Source organism: Moschus berezovskii, chromosome 14, assembly GCF_049115385.1.
Source record: "Moschus berezovskii isolate FMDL1 chromosome 14, NW_MosBer_1.0, whole genome shotgun sequence".
In the NCBI taxonomy this organism is placed as follows: domain Eukaryota; kingdom Metazoa; phylum Chordata; class Mammalia; order Artiodactyla; family Moschidae; genus Moschus; species Moschus berezovskii.
Window position 1 is genome coordinate 37,722,810 of NC_142473.1, and position 12,384 is coordinate 37,735,193.

At 44.3% G+C, this 12,384-nt stretch overlaps 1 protein-coding gene and 1 pseudogene across 1 annotated transcript in view; both read left to right on the plus strand.

The window, feature by feature from the left end:
- Nucleotides 1-4,693, plus strand: part of UBASH3B (ubiquitin associated and SH3 domain containing B) — a 155,327-nt gene extending 150,634 nt beyond the window's left edge. The window contains exon 14 of the mRNA XM_055423239.2: nt 174-4,693. Within this exon, the coding sequence (XP_055279214.1) occupies nt 174-311 (138 nt within the window). The 3' untranslated portion in view covers nt 312-4,693. The remainder of the gene's footprint in view (nt 1-173) is intronic.
- Nucleotides 4,694-7,309: 2,616 nt separating this feature from the next.
- Nucleotides 7,310-8,582, plus strand: LOC129553785 (methylosome protein WDR77 pseudogene; annotated as a pseudogene).
- The last annotated feature ends 3,802 nt before the right edge of the window (nt 8,583-12,384 follow it).

Below are 12,384 nucleotides of genomic sequence, written 5' to 3' on the forward strand. Positions count from 1 at the left end.
TTGTAAATACTCTTCCTTCTAACTGATCAGTTGTATCCATTTCATTTTCTTTCGTGATATTTTGAAGGGGATGCTTGCCTAATTCATTCCTTTGAATTTTCCTTGGTCCAGGTAAAAAGTAAAGCACTCAACCTCTGTTTTCTATTTTCCCTTTATTTTCTATCTTCCTTCAGATCCCCTACTTGGGATTTTGTTCCTGTGAAGAATTAGGAGAAACTGGAATCTGGCAGCTGACAGACCCACCAATCCTCCCTCTAACCCATGGACCAACCGGGGGCTTCAACTGGAGAGAGACCCTGCTACAAGAGTAACCGGGCGAGCGAACAAGAAGCAGCTTGAGGAAGACGTGAGGAGAAGTGTCTGTGTGTGTGTTTACCACCAGTGGGGAAGTCTGCACCACATCCTAAGTGGACAAAGAATAATTTAGCATCTTTCAGGCTTTAAAGTTCTTAGGATGAGACCGAGTCAAGAAGAGAAAGACTTGATTCAGAGATAAAATTCATTCTCTCTGGATCCTTTTGAGAATTGTCTTCCTGCATCAGGGCACCTGCTACCGCGGAGGGTATTTTCTCGCTTCTGTACGTGCTGACTAAGGAGCCTGCGTCTTCCCAGAGGGAGCCGCCAGCCCACCCTGGGGAAGGGTGCAGGAAGGTCCAGCTGGAGGGACTCCAAGCTGCCAGGCTGGGGATGGGATTTTCTTCTAGACTCCATGCTCCAGTGAAAGCCAAGCTGCAGGATTCCTTTAAGGTTACTAGAAAACATGTGGCTTCCCATCAGTTTCAACGCTTCGTGCGACCCACACACTAGTGCTGCTGGCTCAAGACATCTGCTTGGGGACCCTAACCGCTATGCTGGTGCCACCCCATCACATTTTCTCTACAGCCGACTGCAGCTTCTTGCTATGGTCCTGCCCTCTTGCTTCTGTCTGTGAAACGGAGAGATAAAGCATTTTTCCTCTCCAAAGCACTTTGGGTTGCACAGGAGGAAGATAAGATGCACGTGTGAAGCATTCAATTGTAGGTGCAACAAACTTGCAAAACATCAAGTGACTTGGAGTGACTCACGTTGTAGCCTAACGAGCCACAGCACTTCTGAATCACTTGCGATTTGCTCGCCTTTGCCCCAAGAGTCTAGACCGTGTTAACCAGTTAAGGATGTTGACGTTTTCAAAAGATGTATGTCAGATACATCCTTTGAGTCAGCAAGAAGCTCATTCTTGTGCAATATGGACATCTTTCCAAACGATACCAAGGGTCAGGTCATCATACACTTACAGTACATGTCAACCAGAACAGAACATCCACCAACGCGTCCATCACAGCCAGGGATGCACTGCGAAGTCAGGGAACAAACTTAAATGATGACAGTCACGGCCGCACTGCTGCTTGTGCTGTCGTGCTGGTTGGTTTGTTTTGCTATGATAATTTAAAATAGGTAGGTAGGGCTACTGGAGGAAAGTTGGAGAGCCGCATCCTGTGGTAGCTCATTAGCTCATCACACCTGCTTCCTGAATTTAGAGGGAATTTATTTAAAAGAAAAATAAACGACAATCAAACCAAAACATCAGTTATTGATGTCTAGTTAATTGTGTGACTAGCTGACTGTCAATGGTGCAGACAGTGGTCTGGCACAGAATGAAATCCCAGCCATTTGAAGAGAACATTCATGTGAAACAGATCAATGTATATTGTAGCATTAAATAAGTTTCAAAACCCAAATGCAGAAAACACGTGGTATATAAAAACAGATCTGTGCTCCTGTTTGAAACCAGAATTTGATGATCCTTGAAAACAAGGAGGAAGTGAAAGGACGCTGGCTACATATGTTAATTAGCAGGAGGATCACTGTTGGGTTTAAGTCACCTAGAGAAAGATGTCATGAATTTCGTATTTTAAGAAACAAATCTTGATTTCTTCCAGCACTGCACACTGATCCATCTTCTGGATCTAGAAGTAACTGTCCTGACGTGATTGATTAAAAGTTTTCAGCTCAAAATGGGGGAAGTACATTAAAGGTGTTAAGAGAAAAGTCACATTATGGCCAGTGTAATGTCACTGCCAGTTATTCTTTTATTTGTAATGAGATAAATCCACTGTCACCAGATCTATAATGTTTATTAGATTCTCCACAAATTTTCATGGACTTTCAGTGCTCAGAATAATGCTTGAACATCTCATATCTGATTTTCTTGAAGTGTAGCAGTGTGTGCCGAGCAGGGTCTGTACTTGTACCGAAGAAAGTTCAGGACTTACCCTCTCTGTCCCTCTCTGTGGACTTAGGTCTTTGATGACCTGATAGGTTGGTTTAGGTGGGCTGCAGTCCTGTGTGTGAGCAAATGAAGGCAGAGATCTGAAATGATTTTCTGAATAATTTTAGGTGGAAAACCTTGAGTGAAAGAGTTAATTCCTCTGATTACCCAGATTGTTGATCAGAATGGCCTGAATGATCTCATGATCATCGCATGAAATTCTCCTTTTCCACATTTACCTACTTGAAAAACTAAACTCGGATGACCCCCTTTGAGAAATTCCTTGGAAATTACATTGCATCTATGGGTATACGAAAGAGAAAAGACAACTGTATTATGTGATTCCATATCTATTTAAAATTCTCAGTTGCTATCTATCACAACTCAAAGTTCAGGCTGGTTCTTTGTTATCTGAGGCTGATGCTTATTAACAAATATTTTGGGGGGTTAGGGGAAGGGGGGATAGAAGGAAATGCCAGACAGAAGCAGCAAATGGTTGCTTGTAAGAGGAATTTTTTTTTAAAGTTATCTGAAATAGATGAAATTAAAGGATTTAATCTGGGCTTGAAAGTCTGAAACAGTCGGCTGCTCTCACACATGTGCCACATCATCCTGCTGACAACCCAGTATTATTCACAGATAGACTTTGGTTTCAGTGATTTTAAAATGCCACGTCGATTCCTCTGTGGACTAGAATAATTGGCACATTTTAATGCACAAGCTGGGGTTTCATTTTCCCAGGCTCCTTCTCTGTCACTGCAATGGTAGCTAGGAGCGCATTCCTTCACCCCAGCAAGGAGTTCAGAATACAGTGTTTTCCATTACATTTAGATTCATAGAATCTGAATGGCTGATTAAATGGCCATCTGATGGCTGAAGGAGGGGGTATTTTTCACCCTGTATTGAAAGGCTTGGAGGAGTTTCTAGTTTTTATTTTCATTATACTTTAACCAAAGAATTATTTTAAAGTAACCTTATATTTGAAAGATGATTTTGCAAAAAATAAAATAAAAATAAAAAATATCTTCTGGAGTGATGTCAGTTTGATAAGTCACTGTTGATAATTTTCTTGCATTTTAGGCTGATGTGGTCATTTTCTGTCAGTGGAATCTGAAATGCATATAGATTGTCATCCAGTTGTGCTTAGTATTATCATAAATGTATCTTTTCCACTCAACTAGCTGTGTTCATAGTAAACCAAGACTCTTATTTCAGTCACCTACTGTCATCGGGACTAATGGAAAAACCGTAGTCAGAGAAGTTCCCATCTCGTTGCCTTTGTAGAAAGGCGGCCCTGTGTGATCCACGGGGAGGCATTCCACGTGACCTAGGCGCTCGGCAACTCCAGTGTTGCATTTGAAAGCAGTGATGAATTGCTCTTTTGGATGTGCTCTTAAGTCACGCGTGTGTCAGAATACAGATGAACCCCCTTTAATTTTCGCAGGCACAGTCAAAACTGTGACTCCTCAGATAATGCTCAGGGTTATTTGCATTTAAATTGTAGTCCTGCACGCGTGTGAATGCTCAAGAGATGCCGGTGGGGCTACCTCCCCAGGAGGGGTGTGATCTGCAGAGGAGGGTGGGGAAAGAGCAACTTAATGTCTGTACTATTCAGCTTAATGTTCACTTTAGAAAGGTGATGCGGGATATTTTGTTAGTGATGGCAGATGCGTTTCATGTTTAAACTTAGGATTAAAATTGGATCTGCTGCTTTAATACATCAACATATTGAATTTTCCTAGGGAAGTGACTGGCTATAACAAAACTTTAAGGGAAGGGAGGAAAAACTGCCTCTATGCGTAGAGGAAATAACTCGGTTTTTAAATACATATAATATTTTGTTCAGTGTATGTAGGCTTAAAATTATGATGTGGATAGTCAATATATAATCAGTTCTTACAGTGATTTTATACCTAACCATTTAGCTGCCATTACTCATAGAAATTTGAATTTTACAACTGCTCAACTATTCTTGGACTCTGTACAGGATACATATATATATATATATATATACACACACACACATATACATATATGTATGTATGTATAATGGGAAACGTGTACTGGTTCTTCTTTGGTTACCACTCAAGACGGGAACAGCACCCTGAAGCATTTTGGTTACTCATAGACCATTCTAAACCTGCTGTTAGGGGAGGTGTATTGGTTTCTTTCTCCTTTATAAGGCTGTTGTATCATTAATTTTCTATGTGATTCAGGTGTATTTATTTGTGACAAGGCTTTGTAATTATAAAAAAGGGAACCCACGCCTGACTGTATTGCCAACTCCCTTGTAAACTACCTGTGGCGTCTCGCTTCCTGGTCGCGTGCTCTTCCTCTCCTCCACTCAGCTCTGGCACCATTGTAATTAGTTCATCCATTCCATTGGCATCTCCATTTAAGTGGCTCCCAGACGATTTAATAAAGAGAAACTGTGTCCTCAGTCGATCCAGAGCAGTCTTGTATTGCACTGAGTGGTGTCTATTCCTGCCATGTCTTCAGATGTTACTATGGTCATCAGTACTTTGTCAGTGTCCATTAACAACTTATTGACCAAAGATGTTTTATTAATGATATGTCTCGTTGTCCAGATGTTAATGACCAGAGACGTCTCAATATTCACTTACATAACACATTGCCAACCACAGGTGTTAGTTTCTACAAAAATCCCCCTTGGTCAATAGTGTCTTAAGAGTGAGACCCCTCCCTCAGAGGACCAGAGGGGCACTTGCTGCTGATGGAAACAAAGAGGATGCTCCGACGGCATCGTGGGCCTCTGGTCCCTTCTGGTCAGGCATCTCTCTGAGACATCCTCGCTGAAGAGGTGAAATACCATCCAGGAGTGGAAGAGTGAGCTCGAAAACGCTTCCTCTGCCCCACATGCGAGGCTTCATCCCTCACCACTACCCATCTGGAGGAGGGGTGCCAGGAACAATGCAGAGAATTTGGGTAAGAGAGAGGGCAATTCCAGTTCAAACTGGGTTCCACACTATTAAAAGCCACAGACCCCATTTCTGAAGTCATGATCATCACGTCAATCATAATTGAGTTTCTCTGCTCAGACGCTCAGTCGTGTGCAACTCTTTGCGACCCCATGGACTGTAGCCCACCAGATTCCTCTGTCCATGGGATTTCCCAGGCAAGAATACTGGAGGGGGTTGCCATTTCCTCCTCCCCGGATCTTCCCAACCCAGGGATCGAACCCACATCTCAACATCTCCTGCAGTGGCAAGTGGATTCTTTTATCACTAGCGCCACCTGGAAAGTAATGATATGTTGACCTAATAGGTTTTAAAATAAGCCAAATATCCAAACTCATACCCAGAACATGAACACAGGTTTCACTGGCACCACTCAGACTACCCTGGCAGGGTAGGGGACTTAACAGCTAGTGTTCATAACAGACAGAAGACCAAGTTATGGTTCCCCTTGTGGCTGGTTCTTGGCTGTTCTCTGCTTCAGAGATTCCCAAGCTCACTTTGCCCTTTTGTGATATGTGTGAAGTCTGCCTGTACATCCACAGAAAATCATTGTGCTTTGGATTTAAGCTGAAATCAGCAAAAAGGCCTTTTTTTGAAAGTTGAGGACCAAAAAGCCATCTTCCTTTGGAAGATACAGAATACATCATTTTGCCGAAATAAACATGTAAAACCCAGATGGCTTGCTCCTGGCCATGAAACGATGCCAAGATTTATGTAGCCTGCTGGTTGTCATTGTATTGATGGGACAATCTGGAAAGTCTTTGTATCAGTGGAGAGGAACTTGATATTGTCCCACAGAAGAAGCCCAAATTCCAGAGTCAGATAGAGCCAGGTTCTGATCCTGCCTCAGCTGCTTTTTAGGTCCCTTAAACTCATTTCACCTGTAAAAGTGGGCATATAATAATTCTTTTTAGCATATAAGCATATAGCATACTTATGCATGCATGGGCTACTAACTCCAGTATTCTTGGGCTTTTCCTTGTGACTCAGCTGGTAAAGAGTCCACCTGCAATGTGGAAGACCTGGGTTTGATCCCTGGGTTGGGAAGATCCCCTGGAGATGGGAAAGGTTACCCACTCCAGTATTCTGGCCTGGAGAATTCCATGCACTGTATAGTCCATGGGGTCGCAAAGAGTTGGACACGACTGAGCTACTTTCACTTCACTATGTGTGCATGCTAAATCACTTAAGTCATGACCAACTCTCTACAACTCCATGGACTAGCCTGTTGGGTTCCTCTGTCCATGGGATTCTCCAGGCAAGAATACTGGAGTGGGTTGCCATTTCCTCCAGGGGATCTTCCTGACCCAGGGATTGAATCCATGTCTTTTAAGTCTCCTGCATTGGCAGGCAGGTTCTTTACCACTAGCGCCACCTGAGTGTCAAATGGGATAATATAAAATACCTAATACTACATGTTAATAGTCTGCTAAGGCCAAGGTAAAATCACAGATCTAGCCATTCCTCTTGTCTATGGGGAATATGAGGGACAAGGAATAAAAATGGCCTCATTCATACTGAGGTCACTTTCCTATTTGCCCCATAATTTAGCTCCTGTAGTAAGAAGAGTAAAAAGTGGGTGTGCTGCTTGAATTCTGTGATTTGTCCAAGAGGCTGCCCTAATGACTTCCATTTGTATAACCGTTTATAATTTTAGAAGCACATTCTCGTTTGATCTGCAGAATGATTTTACAAGGTAAGTGAGATTGGGTATTATTAACTTGTATGAGAAAAGACACTGATGGACCTAGAGATTGTCATACTGAAGTATGTCAGAGAAGAATATCGTGTGGCATCTGTTACATGCAGAATCTAAAAAGAAATGATAAAAATGAAATATACAAAACAGGAAGAGACCCACAGACTTAAAGAATAAACTGATGCTTGCTGGCAGGAAGGATGGGGGAAGCGATAGGGAGTTTGGGATGGACACGTACACACTATTGAAAATGGATAACCAGGTAGGGAGGCCATAGCTTGCCTAGAGGGGCGGAGGCCCAGAGAGGAACCACGTGGGGACTCCTGGAGCTGAATCTCAGGCGGGCATCCAGTTTGGTTCTAGATTGAAGTTGGAACCGTGGAGATGCGGAAGGAAACACTGCCACCCCTAGTGCCCCCTGGCAGCCCGGGAGTGGAACCTTCCCCCTAATGCTCCCACCTGTATGGAGCATTAATTGGAGGCTGCGCGGTACCGGTCTGATGGGGCGCTCCTGCTTGGGTCTTCTAGCCTGAGTGGCTGCTGCAGGGCTGGCTCTCTCTGGCTTTTCAAGGACCCTTGTGGCACCCCCAACGAAGGTTTCTGCTCTGCTGGAGCCCAGACGGAGGCTGGAGTGGCAGTGGCTGACCTCACTTGGGTAGGGGACCGAGGTATCCTAGTGGCTTCTGATTCAGGTGCTGTTGAATTGTGGGAGCTGGATGAGAATGAGACGCTCATTGTCAGCAAGTTCTGCAAGTATGAGCACGATGACATCGTGTCTACAGTCAGCGTCCTCAGCTCTGGCACACATGCTGTCAGTGGTAGCAAAGACTTCTGCATCAAGGTTTGGGACCTTGCTCAGCAGATGGTTCTGAATTCATACCGAGCTCACTTTGGGCAGGTCACCTGTGTTGCTGCCTCTCCCCACAAGGATTCTGTGTTTCTTTCATGCTGTGAGGACAATAGAATTTTACTGTGGGATACCCGCTGTCCAAAGCCAGCATCACAGATGGGCTGCAGTGCCTCTGGCTACCTTCCTACCTCCCTGACTTGGCATCCTCAGCAGAGTGAAGTCTTTGTTTTTGGTGATGAGAATGGGACTGTCTCCCTTGTGGACACCAAGAATACAAGCTGTGCCCTCAGCTCTGTTGTGCACTCTCAGAGTGTCACTGGGCTGGTGTTCTCCCCACACAGTGCTCCCTTCCTGGCCTCGTGTCAGTGAGGACTGCTCCCTTGCTATGCCGGACTCAGGCTTTTCTGAGGTGTTTAGAAGCCGAGCCCACAGAGACTTTGTGAGAGATGCTACTTGGTCCCCACTCAATCACTCCCTTCTTACCACAGTGGGCTGGGACCATCAGGTCATCCACCATATCCTGCCCACAGAACCTATCCCAGAGCCTGGACCTAAGAGTGCTGCCGAGTAGATTGGATTTGAGACAAGAAGTGAATCCCCCATGAGTATCCACGCCCTTTGCCCCTGCCCTCTCAATTTATGAGACAACAGAGGAGCCTTATGCAGTATGTTGGTACACCACATCTGTGCAGTTAAAAGGCGCTGTGTCTCAGCCTGAGGGAGGCTGGATCCTGGGGTCCTGTAGTCAGGGAAGAAAAACTCCCTTGAACATGGATGTGTGTGTGTCTGAGTGTGTGTGTAGATATGTAGTCTTTGTAAGAGGGGGAAGGGAGAAAAATATCCATCTCGTGTCTTTCCCAGGGCCCAGTCCTCCCCACACCCTAAAAATCAGCAAGGGATCTTTATGCTTCCCATTGTAGCTGTACTCTGCATATAAGTTAAATAAGGTACCGCTAGGAGATCCAACCAGTCCATTCTAAGGGAGATCGATCCTGGGGTGTTCATTGGAAGGACTGATGCTAAAGCTGAAACTGCAATACTTTGGCCACCTCATGCGACGAGTTGACTCACTGGAAAAGACTCTGATGCTGGGAAGGGTTGGGGGCGGGAGGAGAAGGGGACGACTGAGAATGAGATGGCTGGATGGCATCACTGACTCTGTGGACATGAGTTTGAGTGAACTCCGGGAGTTGGTGATGGACAGGGAGGCCTGGCGTGCTGTGATTCATGGGGTCACAGAGAGTCGGACACGACTGAGCGACTGAACTGAACTGAACATTGTAGCTGTACATTAGGAATTGGCCATGTCTGGAGTGAGGTACGGGATGTGGGCATTCCTGGATTCTCAGAAGCTGCTCATAGAGATAGGAGCAACTTTATTTTTTTTATAGAGCTTAATTCAGCTATATCATGAGCAGTACTTCCATTTACATCCAGTCTAGCCCACCTTAAGGAAGAGCCAGGACACTCACCACAGTTTTATACATCTCCTTGTTGTTAAACCAAGCCAGAAGTCCAGTTTTTAGCTGAATGAGAAGTTTGGCTGGTACCTGTGTAATGCCCCCTCACTACTGCCAACCCCATGGAGTTGTGTTGATGAGGATGGATGTATTTCTATCATAGATGCCATAGAAGAGGTTCAGGATGGAGAGCTTAAAAGCATTTCCATTAAAAACTGACATAGACCTACATAGGAATGTCTGCCACCTTCCCACCCGAAAACAGCCTGGGACCTGACCTTTTTTGCCTCTGGGTCCCTATCTCTGGACATAGGAAACCTGTGGGACTCTGAAGACTTTAAATACAGCATCAGAGAGAGAAGTACCAGTCAGTGAAATAAAAAGTTGATTCATTGTTGAAAAAAAATAAAATGGATAACCAACAAGGACCTCCTGTCTAGCACAGGGAACTCTGCTCAGTGTTATGTGGTAGCTTGAATGGGAGGGGAGTTTGTGGGAGAATGGATACAAGTGTATGTATGGCTGGGTCCCTTCACTGTTCATCTGAAACTATCACAACACTGTCAATCGGCTATACTCCACTATAAAATAGTATTTTTAAAAAGAGTAGTGCAAAAATGAAAAGAAAAGAAATATTAAGATACTAAGATCCTGAGGTAGTGAACTTATCCTTCATTCTACAACACTGACTGAATGCAGCATTCCTAGCAGGTGGTTAACATGAAGTGCCTTCACAAGCATGGCAGGAAGTGGGCAGAAATGAGGCTGGAGAGCAGCGCAGACCCAGAACCAGGGTCATGTACACCAGGGCTCGGCAAAGCACGGCCCACAAGCAGAATCTGGCCCACAGCCTGCATCTGTCATAAGCTAAGAATGTTTTTACAATTTTAAGTGGCTGAAAAGCATCAAAAGAATTAGATGTGAAAAGATACATGAACTCCTATGTTCAGAGCAGCACTATTTACAATAGCCAAAACATGGAAACAACCTAAATGTCCACTGGCAGATTAATGAAGAAAGACGTGGTCCATACATACAATGGAATACTACTCGGCCATTAAAAAGAAGAGAATGCCACTTGCAGCAACATGGATGCAGCTAGAGATTATCATACTAAGTGGAGTCAGTCAGAAGGACAAACACCATATAATACCACTTATATGTGGAATCTAAAATATGGCACAAATGAACCTATCTACAAAACAGAAACAGACTCACAGACATAGAGAACTGACTTGTGGTTGCCGAGCAGGGTGGGAGAGGGACGGACTGGGAACCTGGGTTAGGAAGTGCAAAGCATTATATTTAGAATGGGTCAACAACATCCTACTGCATAACACAGGGAATTATATCCAGTCTCCTGGGATAAATCATAAGGGCAAAGAATATTAAAAAAAGAAAAAAATATATATGTAAAACGAATCATTCTGCTGTTACAGCAGAGATTGCCACAACAATGTAAATCAACTATACTTCAATTAAAATATAAAGAATATTATGTCAGGGCACAACTCTGTAACTGTAGGATATCTAAATTCCAGCGTCCACAATAAAGTTTTATTGGCAACAGCCATGTTCACAGATTGGCATATTACTTATGGCTGCTTCCTGGACACAGGGGAAGAGGTAAGTACAAGAGGACACAAGACCCACAAAGTCTGAAATCTTTACTACTTGGTGCTTTACAGAAAAATTTGCCCACCTCTGCTGTGGGCCAAGGTGAAACATTTGGATTTTGTTCTAAGCCCAGAATCCAGCACAGAAACCATTCCCACTGCATAACAAATGGATAGATCGGTGATGTCTAGTAGCTGGTAAAGTGACAGCCAGCATTCTTGGGGGCCTGATCTCTATCAGGCACTTTTCTAAGTACTTTACCTGTGTTGTTGTTCGGTCGCTAAGTCATGTCTGACTCTTGCGACCCCATGGACTATAGGCCGCCAGTCTCCTCTGTTCATGGAATCCTCCAGGCAAGAAAACTGGAGTGGGTTGCCATTTCCTTCTCCAGGGGATCTTCCTGACCCAGAGATTGAACCAAGGTCTCCTGCTTAGCAGGCAGATTCTTTACTACTGAGCCACCAGGGAAGCCCTATCTTACCTGTGTGTCTTTAATCTTCTCAATAACCCTATTCAAGATACTATTTTTGTTCCCAATTTACAAAAGAGGAAGGTGAGTCTTAGAATCAACAACCTGCCCAAAGTCACGTAGCTGGATTTGCCGGATCTGAGATCCCAGGCATTTTCAGCCTGGTTCCAGAGCCTGGGCAAATACTTCTGAAATATTTTTGAAACAAATCTTAAAGAAACTATCTCAGAACCCTGAGGCACCTGGTGAATACTTGGATTCTGAAGAACACTGCTCTCATCCAACCCCCCTGTTTGCACATGAAGACACCAAGGGAAGTCAATTGTTCTGGGAGATCTGTGAGCTAAGACCAGAAGCTGGCGCTTGCTGCTCTGTGGTCCATTCCCCCAAACCACAATTTCCTTCTGAAACTGGCTCTTACTTGGGTTCTGTTTTCAGAATGATCCGTTTGATTACATTAAGTTGTAGGCAGAAGCCTTAAGAACGAAAGCTGAGCTGATCCTTTTCCTTTTCCAAGTGCATCTCGCTGGCTGTGGTTCGCATGGGGATGAGATGTAGCCCTAGTCCCCTAAGGTCTGCAGATTTATGGAGCATCTTCAATGTGCTGCCCTGCTGGCCACATTGGATTCTGTTTGATTCAGACCTCCCAGTCACCTTATCCTGTGATTATTCTCCCCAGTTTACAGATGAGGATGCTGATTCCAAGAGATAAGTAGTCTTCTCAGGGCTACACGGCTGCTAGTGACAGGATCCAGGTGAAAAGTCCGGGTCTGTCTGCCTCTTGCCCCCTTATCCCACTAAGCTCTGCTGCTCCTAGGAAGCCCTTTTCTGAATCAGTAACTAGTTATAGGGACTTTGCTAATGATCCAGCGGTTAAGACTTCACCTGCAGGGGGTGCAGGTTTGATCCCTGGTCTGGGAGCTAAGATCCCACATGCCTCGCAGCCAAAAGACCAAAACATAAAACAGAAACAATATTGCAACAAATTCAACAAAGACTTTAAAAGTGGTCCACATCAACAAATTATTAAAAGAAAAACAACTAGTTGTAGAGGTTGCTGCTC